Here is a 19,058-nt window from a genome sequence, read left to right as displayed (position 1 = left end):
CCATAGGGATAGAAACATGCTTAAGTTTACCATATACAGAAAAGCCACCAATGTTCGTATATTCTCCATTACTCAGCTCAGCATGATAGTTAGTTATTATCATTCCAGTCGATGTTCCTCAGGATATTACGTCTATGCAGACCGGAATTTATTAATGAGTTTGAGAAGGTATCTTTTATTGAATCCAAGTTAAAGTATCCTAGCTATTTCGGTGATAAACCCCTTAAGTTGGCAAAGAAATTATATCATAGTTATACTCAAATCTTCCCTTGGTACCGAGAATCTTTTAGTTCTTTTTAGTAATGATTTTACATTACTTCCCAGGTTGCTTAAATCCTTTAATGTAAATGTAGGCTTTAGCAATAACAATGATGAATACCTCCATCGAAAACTCACCAGAAAATTCTGCGGGCTGTGTTTACAGAACACCTCGTAAAAACTAATATGTTTTATGACAGGCAAACCGGTAGGGATCTTTATGTTAGACTTATGCAACATAAATATAGTATAAGATCAGAACAAGAATAAAATGCTTCGTTTAATTATGTTAAGAATTATGGCAATGTAGTGACTGGAGAGTAACGCTAATTCAGTTATTGACTGTAACTCTACCACGGGAAGTATCATTGAATCTTCTATTATTAAATATACAAAGAATTCTAACATTAATATTAGTGAAGGTTCATGCAAACTGGATAGCTTTGTTGTAGGCAAAATTTGTAAACACTTACTGTTCTTGTCCATATAATAAGATCTTTATGACAAGCATCATGCCAGACCCGAACACCACCAACCGAAACACCACCATCCGGTAACGCTAGTTTACCAATGGCGTCTTAGTTGTGTCTCTTCTTTGCATATCAAGTGACTGTTCTACATCTATCTCATTCTTGTATCTCTCCTGACGATGAGATCATAACACGAAAGTACACCTGCAAACTTATCGTGTTCCATTGTCCTCGTGGTTATATATATATATATATATATATATATATATATATATATATATATATATATATATATATATATATATATATATATATATATATCCCAGGAAATATTTGTATGAGAGTCCTCTTTCTAAAGGCTGCGCTACTTTCAGTTGCTGGGAAATGACAGACGACTTTAAATTGAGAAGTCCTTTGACGAGATTCTCTTCACAGACATATATATATATATATATATATATATATATATATATATATATATATATATATATATATATATGTGTGTGTGTGTGTGTGTGTGTGTGTGTGTGTGTGTGTATCAAACATGTAATGTAGAAATGATATCTGAAGTATAATATACCGCTACACCATCAAGAAAGAACCCCAGTCATATATATATATATATATATATATATATATATATATATATATATATATATATATATATATATATATATATATAATTGTTCATCGCCGTTTTGTCTAAAGGATGTGTTAGGTACATCCTTAAAAAAGTCGGAAAAACATACAAGATAAAAAGTAGTGCAATACCGTTATCAATATTAATATCAGTTTATATTAATTGATGACATGCATTTAAATTTTTCTATTTAATTTTGTTGCTGTTGATGAGTGAGAATCAATTTTTGAATTTTGCTTGACATAGGAGACTTTATTGTTCGTTCTGTCACTTACGAATGTTGTGTTCAGACAGTCAGCAAAAATGGCGGAGGCAGGTGTAGAAACAGCTTCGTCTTCTGCTAGATTTTTCTGTCATAAATGTAATGTGGAAATTACGCCTCAGTTGCCCGTAAGTAATATGTTTTCCGGTGAGTTGTTCCAAGCTATGTAAGTTATGGACTTAAGATATGTGTTTAACTAGTGCATCATGTAACATGGGAAAGTTCTTGCCTGTTTTATTCCTAAATAGCTGGATTCAGATGGGTTTTCCTGCTGATATAAAGATCCTTAAGCCATTGGCTGGTCAGTGTTCTTGTCCTTGACCCAGTTTTGTTGAAAATGGATAGTTGATATACAGTGTTTACGTAAGCTTATGTTTAGGGTGTACTTGTACAAGCTTCTGACAGATTAGCTTTTGGCTGCTTGTAGGGGCTAATGGAAGTGGCATGTAGGTGCACTGGCGCCCTCTCGGCCCAGCATACGGTCTGAGTAGTGTATATCACCATTTCCTCTTAATATCTGGATAAGATTTTAGTTCACTGATGTGTGTGTATTTATGTTGAATACGTATCATGCAATATGTTTCCTTGTACAGCAGAGTCAGGCTGCTTCTATTTTATTTTTCATCTGTTGTTTTTCGTTAAGTTTTGGGTTAGTATTCTTTGTTGTTTTTGCTTTCGTTTACATATATTAAAGTTTATTTCAAATTTAAGTGTTCTTGTCAGAATTTGTTCCTCTTCAAGATTTTTTATTAGATTAAGATGCTTCCCAGAAACAATGTAGTACATTGTTCTTGATATCTGTATGGTTTAACTTATATTTTACAGGAAGTATACTTCCAGACATTGAATTATGCTGTGACTTTATTACTGGAAAAGGCATTGTTTCTTAAGAATGTTTATTTAAACAGCCTCCACTTGACTGACTCCTGTATGGGTAAAAAAAAAAAAACAGTGTTTTTGTTTGGGCTTTGGCTTTTTTTTTTTTATCAAATGAAGGATATTAACCTGTGAATGTACACAAACTTGTATCTGAGTATTGTATTTAATGCCACAGCTGATGGGAATTACTGAAGTAAAACAACAATAAATCATGTCCATCAAACAAAGCAAAATTTACTCCCACTGAGGAAGATCAGGGATGAGACTTCCTGCTAAATACTTCTACAAATCTAGATTCTAAGATAGAAAAATGGAAAGTATACCTATAGAGTTTATTCACTCAAGTTAGTCTGAATTATTTAGTTTTCTTGCTGGGAAAGACTGATATATAGATCACCATCTGAAATATCGGAGAGTTATCAAGACAAATGGAATTAATAACTAAAGCATGTGGTAGTCATCCACATGCTTTTAAGGGTGGGTTTCTGTTTTCCTGGAATTGACTAGTATACTTTTTGTACACTGACAAAATAGAGGCCCAGGTTTACAAGTTTCTAAAATGTATTCAAGATGGATATTTATATCACTTATACAAGTGGTATTACTGCACTCGACTTGAAGTACGTTATGCCATATGTGAAGAGTCACATCCAGCGAGGTTGTAGCCTTGTCACTAGAGATGAAGGGGCACAGTCTCAATGAGGAATTTTAAACTTCAGAGTCCCTCACTTCCTTGCTACTAATTGTAGCACAGCCTCCTTGAAATTCTTGGAACCCCATAAAAGGGATCATTGGGTTACAAAATAGATTAGATATAGGCAAATTACTCAGATAGATAGTCAGTGAGGAGGCTCAGGTGTTGGATCTAATTTTCACAAATGAGGTTGACATATGAAAACTCATACCAAAGTCCTTTCAGCATGAGCAGCCATATTGTAATGAATATAGCATACAAGTGCTATATGGTATTAAGTGATACAGTGAAAGGAAATGTTACATAATAGCTGACTTTGGAAAGAAAGATAGTAATAATTTGATAGGAAACACTCTGAAGAAGGAGCTTTTTATTGAAGCATATGATAATTATATCTGGGAACTATTCCATCAAAAAATATAGGAAATTGAACACAAGAATAATCAATTAAAGATGTCTGCAAAAAGGGCAAATATCAATATCCTCTTTTAAGTTAATGAAAACATTCTTTTGCCTTGAAAATGGTGGCTAAATCAGGAAAACTCAGAAACGGGAACAGTACATTAGGATCCGTAACCAAGAAAGAAGGGAAACTGTTAAGTTAAGGAGAGAGTTAAAGTAACTTGTTTCTGGAAGCTAAAACAAACTCAAAGGCAATATTGTACCGCTGTTTGTGAAATCTGAATATGAGAAGATAATCGAGATTTGTTATGATTACTATTGTAGTATGTTACAGGGAGAGAGTTGTACAATCATACTTCCCCGTCTCTTAAGTTTGTGTACAGAGACCTTGCTATTTACATCTATTGAATTTGCACCATTTTTAGAATATTTCGCTTGGTCCATTTATACTGTTTTTCATTTTCACATGTTTAAGTATGGGAAGACGTGATCATCATATGGCTGGCTATCATTGAGGGAGAATTTGCTTTTCTTGTATTTGAGGATGTTCCAAACACAGTACTGGGGGTCATAAGTAGCCTGAAGTGCCCTAGCTGACACCAGGTGTTATATAAAGAAATCCACCTTGTGAAGACAATGAAGGCTAAACTGACAACACTAGATTTCTTATCAAAGAAAAACGACATTTGTTTGGAGGGCCAGCCATCAGCATCTGGTGATGTAATACCTGTAATACCTCACCTGACCTAGATGACTCCCCTTCCTCCACTTAACCTCCTCCCTCTCCGTCAATACCAGCAAGCACTTCAGGAATCGCAATAAACATAGATGACTGGAATTTTTTATTTTATGATTTTATGGATAGATTTCCTTGTAGAGTGAGTGTATTATGATATTTTATATTTCCTGGTGCTGTCTATCCCCTACATATGACCCATGCGACTTACGACCATCCCTACATACGACTGAAAAAAAATGAAAAATATACGTAATTGTGACTAAGTTTGGTTGTACGTCTACCAGTGCTAATGGCTGCTTGTGTATGATTGTGACTGTCAGATGATATCCTGTATTGTGCACTTCACAGCATCTCTCAGTTCTCCTTCTCTTTTGCCATTCAGTAAGTGCGAGCTATTCAAGGGAATCTAACAAATTTTTGTGCTGGATTGAAATATTTTTGTATTAAACCCCAAAGATGATGACCAAGCGGAAAAACCCACCACATGTTGATAGATCTGTCAAGGGTGAGAGGAAGATGCTCAATTTGGAATTGAAAATGAAGGTAATCACATAATATGAAGGAGGAAAAAAAGTTAGTGAGTTGTCCCATTTGATGGTCTCTTTTAAAGTCAAAGAAAATATAAGTGAAGCAGTGAAATGTTCTGCAAGTATGAAGTCTATGATGATGATAAAGCAACAACAAAAGCCCATCCACAAAATGGAAAAGTTGATGCTGTGGATGGAAGATCAAATTAAAAAATGTGTACCACTAAGCTCACTAACAATTCAGGCAAAGGCTATAAGTCTTTTTGAGACTTTGAAAGACCAGGTGGGTGAGGATTATATTGAGAACTTCACAGCAAGTCATGGTTTGTTCATTAGATTTAAAAGAAGATACAGCTTATTCGCGTTTGAGTCACAGGTGAAGCAGCAAGTGCTGATGAAGGAGCTTCCGAAAAGATAGAAAATAAACCAAAGAATTTCTTTGATAAGCCATAGAGTGATTTTAGAAAATGTTGTTTCATGAAACTGGTCAAACAAAAATGAGATAATCATGATAGAACTTACACAATGTAAAGAATGAAAATGACGAAATATGAACTGAAGAATTTAGAATGAAAGGTAAAAAAAATGCAATCATGTAATATAGTTGATAAAAGACGAGATAATCGTGATAGAAATTTGAGTAGAGTAAAAGAATGCTGTACAGGTATACAAATTTTACATGCTTTGCTAACATACATACATTTCAAAATCCAGCTTGTTGCAGAAAGGAACTTGGACATATTTTGAGGATAGATAGTACTTTAAATTTTCACATATAATATTTAGTGCTGTCGTATTAATAACAAAACCACCTGATTTCCATTACTACTGACATGATTTATGCAACCATTTTCAAAAACATAACTTCTGCATAAATTGAGGGGTACCTGTTTATGTACTTTGTCTTTACTCCTTTGTGCATGCACACACACACACAGAAAACCTAACATATGCTACCTATTTATTTTCTCAAGTATGTTCAAAGGGTGGGCTGTGGACTGGTTGCCATGACCAGGATTTGAACCTATGCAGGTTTGAACCCAGGTGGCCCATGCTGTGACTGTTAGTAATGCAAACCACTACACTGCTCAAATTCTTTGAAAGTAGGATATATTGAACAAAATGTTGACATTTACTGATTGTTCAGCAGTATCCTCAGTGAAGATGAGGGTACACTTTCAGGATAGAGAATGAGTGAAGTATCCTTTGGAGGTCAATATAGTTGACGAGAAGAAAATGAAAATATTACTTTAGGAATTGAAAATGAATGAATCTCTCAGCCAGGATGAAACGCACCTTAGATACTTAGAAGAGATAGCGAGTTCTGTAGCTGGCCAAGTAACAGAGTTGTGTGAGTAGTCAGTTGAGATATGGTAAAATACCAAATGAATGGAAAAAGGCAATCATTTGTGCTTTATTTCACCAGTAGATAGAGAGATGAAGACCCCTGAAATTTCTTGCATTCTTGAGGATACCTAGCCTCTGGAATACTGAAAGACACTCAAGGAAGACTTCCCTACTCTGTTCTTTCCATCCAAAAGCTACCTGAGTGTCCAGCATTGAAGGTGGTGTCGACAGAAATTATTGGTGTCACCTCAGTAATAAAGCACTTGAGAGACTGATGTTCAGAAAGAATAACACATATTTCAGTATCTCAAAAAAATCATTGTTGCTAAATTGGGCATCACCTGTCTTCCCCATTGGTTATTTTGTTAACACAGTATCCTCTGTTTATAGAGTTGAAGCAATTGTATATGTGTTCATGAAAAATCACTGCTTGCTTTTGTAAAACTTCTGTGGATGAGAAGGTTTTGTATCACTACCCTATGTTTATACATCTTTAACCTTTGTATTTTTTTTTTTTTTCACCGGTCATAGAGGTCACTAGATAAAATTGAAGCAAAATATGATTTGGCAGTGCAGTCACAGTAAACTTTTTTTTGTATTGTTGAACAGTGTTCATTATAATCCTAATGAAATCACGGTATTAGAAGCTTCATCTCAGGAAAATTTTGCTGATTTGAAAAATAGGCATCTAACCAGGTAGGTTTCAAATGTATAGTGTATTTTATGTTTGAATGTGTACCAGTAGGTCCTTGAAAGGTAAATGAGCTTTATTGTCATCTTTGACTGTACTTTATCACTGATGGATGTAATTGTGAACCCACAGATGTATTTGTAAATTATTATTATTTTGTATTTGTATTTTGTATAAGTTTGTTGAGTATTCCTGGTAAGTTATATGGGAGGGTATTGATTGAGAGTCACCGGTGAAGGCATGTACAGAGCATCAGATTGGGGAAGAGCAGTGTGGTTTCAGAAGTGGTAGAGGATGTGTGGATCAGGTGTTTGCTTTGAAGATTTTTTTTTTTTTTTTTTTTTTTTTTTTTTTTTTTATACTTTGTCGCTGTCTCCCGCGTCTGCGAGGTAGCGCAAGGAAACAGACGAAAGAAATGGCCCAACCCCCCCCCATACACATGTACATACACACGTCCACACACGCAAATATACATACCTACACAGCTTTCCATGGTTTACCCCGGACGCTTCACATGCCTTGGTTCAATCCACTGACAGCACGTCAACCCCTGTATACCACATCACTCCAATTCGCTCTATTTCTTGCCCTCCTTTCACCCTCCTGCATGTTCAGGCCCCGATCACACAAAATCCTTTTCACTCCATCTTTCCACCTCCAATTTGGTCTCCCTCTTCTCCTCGTTCCCTCCACCTCCGACACATATATCCTCTTGGTCAATCTTTCCTCACTCATTCTCTCCATGTGCCCAAACCATTTCAAAACACCCTCTTCTGCTCTCTCAACCACGCTCTTTTTATTTCCACACATCTCTCTTACCCTTACGTTACTTACTCGATCAAACCACCTCACACCACACATTGTCCTCAAGCATCTCATTTCCAGCACATCCATCCTCCTGCTCACAACTCTATCCATAGCCCACGCCTCGCAACCATACAACATTGTTGGAACCACTATTCCTTCAAACATACCCATTTTTGCTTTCCGGGATAATGTTCTCGACTTCCACACATTTTTCAAGGCTCCCAAAATTTTCGCCCCCTCCCCCACCCTATGATCCACTTCCGCTTCCATGGTTCCATCCGCTGCCAGATCCACTCCCAGATATCTAAAACACTTCACTTCCTCCAGTTTTTCTCCATTCAAACTCACCTCCCAATTGACTTGACCCTCAACCCTACTGTACCTAATAACCTTGCTCTTATTCACATTTACTCTTAGCTTTGAAGAATGTATGTGAGAAATACTTAGAAAAGCAAATGGATTTGTATGTAGTATTTATGGATCTGGAGAAGGCATATGATAGAGTTGATAGAGATGCTCTGTGGAAGGTATTAAGAATATATGGTGTGGGAGGCAAGTTGTTAGAAGCAGTGAAAAGTTTTTATCGAGGATGTAAGGCATGTGTACGTGTAGGAAGAAAGTGATTGGTTCTCAGTGAATGTAGGTTTGCGGCAGGGGTGTGTGATGTCTCCATGGTTGTTTAATTTGTTTATGGATGGGGTTGTTAGGGAGGTGAATGCAAGAGTTTTGGAAAGAGGGTCAAGTATGAAGTCTGTTGTGGATGAGAGAGCTTGGGAAGTGAGTCAGTTGTTGTTCGCTGATGATACAGCACTGGTGGCTGATTCATGTGAGAAACTGCAGAAGCTGGTGACTGAGTTTGGTAAAGTGTGTGAAAGAAGAAAGTTAAGAGTAAATGTGAATAAGAGCAAGGTTATTAGGTACACTAGGGTTGAGGGTCAAGTCAATTGGAAGGTAAGTTTGAATGGAGAAAAACTGGAGGAAGTAAAGTGTTTTAGATATCTGGGAGTGGATCTGGCAGCAGATGGAACCATGGAAGCGGAAGTGAATCATAGGGTGGGGGAGGGGGCGAAAATCCTGGGAGCCTTGAAGAATGTGTGGAAGTCGAGAACATTATCTTGGAAAGCAAAAATGGGTATGTTTGAAGGAATAGTGGTTCCAACAATGTTGTATGGTTGCGAGGCATGGGCTATGGATAGAATTGTGCGCAGGAGGGTGGATGTGCTGGAAATGAGATGTTTGAGGACAATGTGTGGTGTGAAGTGGTTTGATCGAGTAAGTAATGTAAGGGTAAGAGAGATGTGTGGAAATAAAAAGAGCGTGGTTGAGAAAGCAGAAGAGGGTGTTTTGAAATGGTTTGGGCACATGGAGAGAATGAGTGAGGAAAGATTGACCAAGAGAGTATATGTGTCGGAGGTGTAGGGAACGAGGAGAAGTGGGAGACCAAATTGGAGGTGGAGAGATGGAGTGAAAAAGATTTTGAATGATCGGGGCCTGAACATGCTAGAGGGTGAAAGGCGGGCAAGGAATAGAGTGAATTGGATCGATGTGGTATACCAGGGTTGACGTGTTGTCAGTGGATTGAATCAGGGCATGTGAAGCGTCTGGGGTAAACCATGGAAAGTTGTGTGGGGCCTGGATGTGGAAAGGGAGCTGTGGAATTGCATGACAGCTAGAGACTGAGTGTGAACGAATGGGGCCTTTGTTGTCTTTTCCTAGCGATACCTCGCACACATAAGGGGGGAGGGGGATGGTATTCCATGTGTGGCGAGGTGGCGATGGGAATTAATAGGGGCAGACAGTGTGAATTGTGTGCATGGGTATATATGTATGTATCTGTGTGTGTATGTGTATGTGTACATTGAGATGTATAGGTATGTGTATTTGTGTGTGTGGACGTGTATGTATATGCATGTGTATGGGGGTGGGTTGGGCCATTTTCTTTCGTCTGTTTCCTTGCGCTACCTTGCAAAAGCGGGAGACAGCGACAAAGCAAAATGAATAAATAAATATTTGTATTCTCATTTATGTTCACAGAAATATGAAGTTTTTTCTGTCCCTGGTGCAGACTAATGCACATAATATCCAGCGAGTCAGTGTGAACATAGATGTAGTAATGTTTTGCTTTTTTTTATTACAGGACTATGTATGTCCACGATGTAACAGTGGCTTTATTGAGGAGCTTGACCGAACAAGAGTCTCGGACAGTGACAGTTCCAGTGACACAGAGATGGAACCATTTGATATGTGGGATGTGATTACTCAGGACACTTCTGCTGGGCCAGGTGCCTCTTCATCTGCAGCCACTTCCTCCTCTGGTCCGGGCCTTCGTAGAAGTCAACGCCTCAGACATATTAACCCTAGACATGGACGAAGGAGGTAAGTAACTTTTGTTTTATTAGTGTTCTTTACTGGAGGCATAATTCCCATTATCTCATCTGTGTAAAAAGAATTCTTGCCATTGTTTTGGTGTGTACCAAATTTTATACGGTTTGATGGATGTGAAATCAAAATTGGTGTGGCAATTTCTGCATGTGATGATTATAAAAAGGAATTATCAGTCATTGAAGAACAAATTGTAGATCACCCCATCTTGACTGAGTCCTGCAAATTTATTGAAAAATTATTTGAATTATTTGTATGCTTTTTAGTGCTTTTATGTTTCTATGTTCATTCCTACCTTAGCCATATTCTGCATGTAGATCAGAATGGCACATGCAAAATCATCCCAAACCTTACATGGCATATGCAAAATCATCAGACTTCATCTGCAGTGTGTCTACTCAGGGCTGCTGACAAAGTAAACTTGTGGAAGGCCTCACTCTATGCCTCCCTAAAATGAAACTGCCAGATTGGATTAGTTAAGCATTTTTTAGTATAGGCCTTGCCCAAAATATTTTTTGGGGTGGCCACACCCAAAGTTAACTAGGCTAGTTAGGAATAGTTAAACACTATGTGGTTTCGGTGCATTATACATGACAGCTAGAGACTGTGTGTACGAATGTGGCCTTTGTTGTCTTTTCCTAGCGCTATCTCGCGCACATGTAGGGGGAGGGGTTTTCATTTTATGTGTGGCGGGGTGGCGACGGGAATGAATTAGGGCAGACAGTATGAATTATGTGCATGTGTATATATGTATATTTTTTCTTTTCTTTTAAACTATTCGCCATTTCCCGCGTTAGCGAGGTAGCGTTAAGAACAGAGGACTGGGCCTTTTTTGGAATATCCTCACCTGGCCCCCCTGTTCTTTCTTTTGGAAAATTAAAAAAAAAAAACGAGAGGGGAGGATTTCCAGCCCCCTGCTCCCTCCCCTTTTAGTCGCCTTCTACGACACGCAGGGAATACGTGGGACATATTCTTAATCCCCTATCCCCAGGGATAATATATGTAAATGTCTGTGTGTATATATATGTATACGTTGAGGCAGTATGTATATGTGCTGTGTGTGGATGTGTATGTATATACATGTGTATGTAGGTGGGTTGGGCCATTCTTTCATCTGTTTCCTTGCGTTACCTCGCTAACGCTGGAGACAGCAACAAAGTATAATAGATAAAAATATATTCTCTGTCATGTGTGGCATGAGCCTTCTTGAGCTTGTGCTCAGAGAGACAGCAACATTACTCACTCCCCGAGCATTCCCAGAGAAATAAATGCATAGTATCAATAAATAATGTACTCGTATGGTATGTATTTATGACTGAACATACAAGTTTTTAATATGATCTTTGTAAATGGAACCTTCCATAAAAGAGGAATGCAGTATTTGATATTGGTTTAGGCTGAATCGGCTTAAGTAGAAGTTGGCCTTTTCTGCTGGCAAAACCTCATCTGAAAATTACTTTGCTTTATATAGGCTAAATGATCCTCTAATCATTTCAAAGAGAGATTTTTCTAAGGAATAATACACTTCATTATGTAAGGAACTTGATTCATGGATTAGGCAAGGCTGATGATGTTTTTACTGGAGTATGAAGAGGGTATAATAGAATCATGAATAGATAAAAATTAACCATATTTTAAGAAGAAATTTGTACACCAGAAGTAAAAGATAAGGATTTTTCTCTGCACATGTATAGATGTCTGAGTGTTTGTGAGTTTCTTTGATCATTTCCAAGGGAGTCAAGGTGAGTGGGCCAGTTTACCTCCATTCCAAATTGTACTAAATTGCTCCTTAGAATGTGTCTTGAAAATTATTTTAACACTTGTTTTTGTAGCCCAATCAAGCAGTTATGTTGCATTGTTTAACCATGATATATAAATATGACATGTAAATATTTTTTTTCAAATATTTCACAGACTTGTATCATGCTTTCAAACCCATATTCCCTAAAGTTGATTAAAAGTGATAATTTTTTTATGCATAGGTCCTTTTCATGCTTTAGCAAAGTAGTATCAGGAACAAATGGATGATGGCTTTATGTGCACGCATCCACTCTAGCTATCATGTTTGAAATATCATGAAACCTGAAACCAGGGCTTGCTATCCAAAGCTGAGCCCCAAAGACTTGTATGTTTCACTTTTTTTCATATGCCCTGATTCAGCCCATTCACATCTGCTGAACCTAATCTGCCTAGAGGAATATGTGGCAGCAACGATAGACAGTGAAGGTAAAGAAGGGGGAGACAGTTGACCCACTTGATAAGGGAAAACCTTAAGTCTCAAGAAACATTGGTAAATGGCCCATTCAAACAGTGCGTAATGGGAAGAATAAAGAAGGTAGTTCCAACCCTAGGTAGGCTTGTAAGCCTGTCAATGAGGTCAATGCCCCCAGACATGAATACTGCTTGGGAAACTAAAACTGAGTTAAAAGCTGCTGGCTGGTGAGGCTTGTTACATTTGTTTTGCTTAACCACAACTGGATGAGTTGTGTGCTGTCTTCCTGTGACAGGGACACAACCCAGACCATTGAATTATCAGTTTACAGCCTAACCTCAGTATCATTGAGTTGTCTAGAAGTAAATGAAGGAAAGAATAAAATTGTGGTTTTGAACATTTTACAAAGACAGGGAGAGGAACAATTGAGGTGATACATGAAACAGTGATATATACACTTTTCTTTGATAGGAAAGTTCTGTTAAAAAAGGGATTTCATTCTAAAGAGTTGTATTTTAATTGATACGGAGTCATTGATACTAAAGAGTCCTTGCATGTCACTAAGTATGCTAAAATTAGAGGGGCTGATGTGCCCCTATCACTTGATATTATTTTGATACAAAGTAACTTGGAATTTTAGAATATCACATATGATACATTGATTGGAAAAAGTGATCACGTTATTTGTACATAAGAACATAAAAGGAAAAGAGATGTAAGTTTACACAAAGAGATGATAGTCATGAAAATTTCACAGCTGTAAATCCTAGGGAACAAATTTAGAAATAGAATTCAGTAGAGATAGTCCAGCTTTTTTTGTGGAAGGTTCTTGGAATTTACAACTAAGGAGTAAGAATATGGGTACCTATATTTTTAGGTACAGAAAAAATGTTATAAAGGGAGAAATGTTCAGGAAAAGATGCCAAAAAGCAAGAGCTTGACAATTCCAGCTAGACAGCATTTGAAAGGTATATGAGAGCAGGAAGGGAATACAACAGGATAAGAAAGGAGGAACAGAAATTTTGAAAAGGATATACTTAATAATGAAAGGTAATACAGTTTTACAAAAATTCATTAGGAGTAAATCTTTTTAAGAGGCTGATCAGACTGAGGGATTCAGAAGGTAGAGTTGTAGAAAATAATGTAAAGATATGCAAGGAGTTAAATTTCAAGTGTATTTACAATGATGTACTTGGTAAACCCTCGTTCTGATGGACTTTACAGTATCAGTATATGACTTCTAGTGTACCCTCCAGACCCCACTGGACTAGGTTTGGGATCTAGTTGAAATTCTGTTGTTGGTAATGTAAGGACCCACTGGTCTTGAGTTTGGATGTATTGAAATACAGATGCTCCCCGACTTACAGTGGTTTGACTCACGATTTTTCGACTTTACAATGGTGGGTGCAATAGTGATGCACATTCAGTAAACCCATACTTTGAATTTTGATCTCTCCCCTGGCTAGCAATATGTCGTATGATACTCTCTCATGATGCTGCGCATCGGCAGCAAGCCACAGCTTCCAGTCAGCCATGTGATCAAGATTGTAAACATATTTTACTCCACAGTGTACTGTGTTGCCAGCATTTTTTGGATTTTTTGTTTTGTGTTTTTGCATCCCATCATGTTTACAAAATGTCCATCTGTGTCTCCTGCCTCCGGTGAGAAGAAGAGCAAGGCAACTACTCTTGAGATGAAATTAAAGATAATTGCCCAGCCTTCTGCCCAGCATGAAGGCAGCTAGCCAGTATTGGCCATAGCATGTGAGTTAGGACTTTTGCAATTGACGATTGCAAACATCTTAAAGGATAAGGAGCTAATCAGTGATGCAGTGAAATCTTCAGCATCGGTTAAATCCACTGTTGTCATGAAGGAAAGAGTTGGGTCGATTGATGATATGGAAGAATTACTTGTCATGTGGATGGAAGACCAGCTACAGAAGTGCATACTGCTTATCCTACTGATGATCCAGGCTGTCATGTGGATGGAAGACCAGCCACAGAAGTGCATACTGCTTATCCTACTGACGATCCAGGCTAAGGCATAGTCTTTACGTTCCGCTAAAACGGCGTGCTGATGAACCTATGTATACACAACTGTTTACAGCAAGTCATGGATGGTTCCAATGCTTCAAAAAGCATCATGATTTTTATAGTGTAAAGGTTAACGGTGAGGCAGCAAGTGCGGAAGCTTATAAGGAAGAGCTGCAGAGGATAATTGTGGATGAGAAATGTAAGTTCTGGGAATGTTTAAGGTAGGCAAGGCTAAGCATTGATGTTAGGTAGGTTAGATGTACAGTATGGAATGTATTAAATGTATTTTTGACATGATATTTTCCACTTATGATAGGTTTATCAAAATGTAACCTTACTGTAAGTCAGGGAGCGTCTTTAGTTTGTTACTTCCAAACCTAGGGACACTATCGATTAGGAGAATGTGACAGCCACTTGCACATCACCTTAGTGTACTTTTTCTTTATTTCAGTAATATGAAATCTTTTCTATGCACACATACACTATAGTTTTCCTCTTATTTACAATAGATTAATGATGCAATGCTCTGTTCTATACCCATACACATACAAATGCTTGCTTAGTAATCACATACACAAACTCAGTGCCTATCTTTTTATTTTGTATTAATTCATGGCAGATAATAGTGGTCAGTTTTGCACATGCTAAGAGGTCCTGGGGAAATACCTCATCATTGCTGAAAATGCTGGAACACTATGAGTTTGAGAGAGTAGTTTGTTCCTCATGCACATCCCATTCCTAACCAGGACATGATTTAGGCGACTCCAGGTGACCCTGGCGCTATTTTCTTATTGCCGAGAGTAGTCTTTACGACTCTCAGAATACCTGCAGCCTTAGGGGCTGACCCATGAAACTTATTATCATATACTCAGGTAACTGGCGATTTCAAGTAACCATAAACCCAAGGTTTTTGAGCAAGATAACCTTCATTTATTATACATCTCATGAAACAGTTGACCTCAGTTTTTCAGAAACCTAAGGACCAAGATGATGACCAAGAGGGAGATGCTTACAAATCAAAGGATAAAACAGACATAACAAGAACAGACCATTTAATATCATAAACATATAGTATTAATTAGAACATCTAAATACAGTATGTTATGGGCCCATTTCCAGGATTTTTCAAGGTGATGGCAAGTATAATTCAGCAGAACTCGTTTATTGCAGGTACGGAAGTGCACACCTGTGTTACTAAAATGCTTGGAACAGTGACCATGTTATATGTCAACTGCATGGGAAGAGTAGTTGATAAATGCATTGTTGCATCATCTATTGTTGGTCCCACTGGTACCATGTCATCTACCAAAACTTGAAAATTTGCATTATACTAAGATGCGTTTGGGATGCAAATCTCTATGCCTTTGTGACTTATGCTTGAACAGAAAGATAATACAGCTATTGTACTGAAGCTGAAGTACACTTGTACTTTGGTGGAATGATACATGCCACCTTTGATTCTTGCCAAGGAAACTTCTCCAAAAGGAAGACTGCTTCCATCCTGTTCCATTTGCTGCCATGTCTACTCCCAGATATCTAAAATGCTTCACATCCTCCAATTTTTCTCCTTTGAAACTTACAACCCATCTAATTTGTCCCTCAATCCTGCTGAACCTAATAACCTTGCTTTTATTCACATTTATTTTCAACATTCTCCTTTCACAAACTCTTCCAGAATCAGCCACTAACTTTTACAACAGTTTCTCACTCGAATCAGCCTTCAGTGCTGTATCGTCAGCAAACAAACTACTGACTCACTTCCCAGACCCTCTAATCCTCTGCAGACTGTAACTCACCCCTCTCTCTAAGACTGCTGTATTTACCTCAAACCACACTGTCCATAAACAGATTAAACAACCAAGATTACATCACACTCGCCTGCCACAGACCGACCTTCACTGGGAACCATTTACACTCCTCTTTTCCTACTTGTACACACCTTTTACACTTGATAAAAACTTATCAGCTTCTGGCAGCTTACCTCCCATACCTTATATTCTTAAGACCTTCCATAAAGCATCCCTGTCAACCCTATCATATGCCTTCTCCAGATCCATAAATGCCACATACAAATCGATCCGTTTTTCTAAGTATTTATTTCACACATTCTCCAAGGTAAACACCTGATCCACACATCCTCTACTACTTCTGTAACCATACTGCTCTTCCCCAATCTGTTGCTCTGTACATACCTTCATCTTCTCAGTCAGTACCCTCCTGTACAACTTACCAGGGAATGAATAAAGGCAGCAAGTATGAATATGTACATGTGTAATACGTATATGTCTGTGTATGTATATGTTGAAATGTATTTTTTTATTTATAAAAAAGAATATTTATTTTGCTTTGTTGCTGTCTCCCGCGTTACCGAGGTAGCGCAAAGAAACAGACGAAAGAATGGCCCAACCCACCCACCTACTCTTGTATATACATACACGTCCACACATGCAAATATACATACCTATACATCTCAACGTTTACATATATATACACACAGACATATACATACATACACATGTACATAATTCATACTGTCTGCCTTTATTCATTCCCATCGCCACCTCACCACACATGAAATAACAACCCCCTCATGTGTGCGAGGTAGTGCTAGGAAAAGACAACAAAGGCCACATTCGTTCGCACTCAGTCTCTAGCTGTCATGTAATAATGCACCGAAACCACAGCTCCCTTTCCACATCCAGGCCCCACAGAACTTTCCATGGTTCACCCCAGACGCTTCACATGCCCTGGTTCAGTCCATTGACAGCACGTCGACCCCGGTATACCACATCGTTCCAATTCACTCTATTCCTTGCGTGCCTTTCACCCTCCTGTATGTTCAGGCCCCGATCACTCAAAATCTTTTTCACTCCATCTTTCCACCTCCAGTTTGGTCTCCCACTTCTCGTTCCCTCCACCTCTGACACATATATTCTCTTTGTCAATCCTTTCTCACCCATTCTCTCCATGTGACCAAACCATTTCAAAACACCCTCTTCTGCTCTCTCAACCACACTTTTTATGACCACACATCTCTCTTACCCTATTATTACTTACTCGATCAAACCACCTCACACCACATATTGTCCTCAAACATCTCATTTCCAGCACATCCACCCTCCTGCGCACAACTCTATCCATAGCCCACGCCTCGCAACCATACAACATTGTTGGAACTACTATTCCTTCGAACATACCCATTTTTGCTTTCCGAGATAATGTTCTCGACTTCCACACATTCTTCAAGGCTCCCAGAATTTTCGCCCCCTCCCCCACCCTATGATTCACTTATGCTTCCATGGTTCTATCCGCTGCCACATCCACTCCCAGATATCTAAAACACTTCACTTCCTCTAGTTTTTCTCCATTCAAACTTACCTCCCAATTGAAATGTATAGGTATGTATATGTGCATGTGTGGACGTGTATGTATCTACATGTGTATGTAGTTGGGTTGGGCCATTCTTCTGTTTCCTTGCACTACCTCGCGAACGCAGGAGACAGCGACAAAGTATGATAAATAAAAAATGAAAATGTATTATTATTATTATTATTATTATTATTATTATTTTCTTTTTCTTTCAAACTATTCGCCATTTCCCGCATTAGCAAGGTAGCGTTAAGAACAGAGGACTGGGCCTCTGAGGAAATATCCTCACCCGGCCCCCTTCTCTATTCCTTCTCTTGGAAAGTTAAAAAAAAAAAAAAAAAAAAGAGGGGAGGATTTCCAGCCCCCCGCTCCCTCCCCTTTTAGTTGCCTTCTACGACACGCAGGGAATACGTGGGAAGTATTCTTTCTCCCCTATCCCTAGGGATATTATTATTATACATAATCGCTGTTTCCCTCATCAGTGAGGTAGCGCCAGGAAACAGACGAAGAATGGCCCATCCACATATGTGTATGTATATGTACATCAATGCCCACATATGCACATTTTTTTTTCCATGCTATTTGCCATTTTCTGCATTAGTGAGGTAGTGTTAAAAACAGAGGACTGAGCCTTTGAGGGAATATCCTCACTTGGCCCCCTTCGCAGTTCCTCTTTTGGAAAATTAAAAAATACGAGAGGGGAGGATTTCCAGCCCCACTGCTCCCTCCCCTTTTAGTCACCTTCTACGACACGCAGGGAATACATGGGAAGTAGTCTTTCTTCCTTATCCCCTGAGATGCATATGCACATATACATACATATACATATCAACATATGCATACATATATGCAGACATTACATACATACACATGTACATATTCATTCTTGCTTTCCTTCATCCTTTCCTGTTGCTACCCCGCTCCGCAAGAAAGAAACATCGCTTTCCCCTGCTTCAGTGAGGTAGTGCCAGGAATACAGACAAAAAGTCCCCATTCGTTCACACTCAGTCTCTAGCTGCCATGTGTAATGCACCAAAACCACAGCTCCTTGTCTGCATCCAGGCCCCACAGACCTTTCCATGGCTTACCCCAGATGCTTCACATGCCCAGGTTCAGTCCATTGACAGCATGTCGACGCCTGTATACCACATCGTTCCAATTCACTCTGGTCTTTGCACGCCTTTCACCCTTTTGTATGTTCAGGCCCTGATCACTCAAAAATTTTTTCAGTCCATCCTTCCACCTCCAATTTGGTCTGCCACTTCTTGTTCCCTTCACCTCTGACACATATATCCTCTTTGTCAATCTTTCCTCACTTAGTCTCTCCGTATATCCAAACCATTTC

General features: G+C 38.5%; 1 protein-coding gene across 2 annotated transcripts in view; it reads left to right on the top strand.

Moving 5' to 3' along the window:
* The first annotated feature begins 1,473 nt into the window (after positions 1 to 1,473).
* LOC139761215 (E3 ubiquitin-protein ligase RNF115-like) overlaps positions 1,474 to 19,058 on the top strand; it is a 56,439-nt gene continuing 38,854 nt past the window's right edge. For both annotated transcript variants that reach the window (XM_071685260.1, XM_071685268.1), the window contains exons 1-2: positions 1,474 to 1,758; positions 9,854 to 10,092. In XM_071685260.1, coding sequence (XP_071541361.1) covers positions 1,672 to 1,758; positions 9,854 to 10,092 — 326 coding nt within the window. In that variant the 5' untranslated portion in view covers positions 1,474 to 1,671. The remainder of the gene's footprint in view (positions 1,759 to 9,853; positions 10,093 to 19,058) is intronic.

Source organism: Panulirus ornatus, chromosome 3 (assembly GCF_036320965.1).
Source record: "Panulirus ornatus isolate Po-2019 chromosome 3, ASM3632096v1, whole genome shotgun sequence".
In the NCBI taxonomy this organism is placed as follows: Eukaryota; Metazoa; Arthropoda; class Malacostraca; order Decapoda; family Palinuridae; genus Panulirus; species Panulirus ornatus.
The sequence above is the reverse complement of the archived record's forward strand: the minus strand, read 5'-3'. Positions and strand labels throughout refer to the sequence as shown.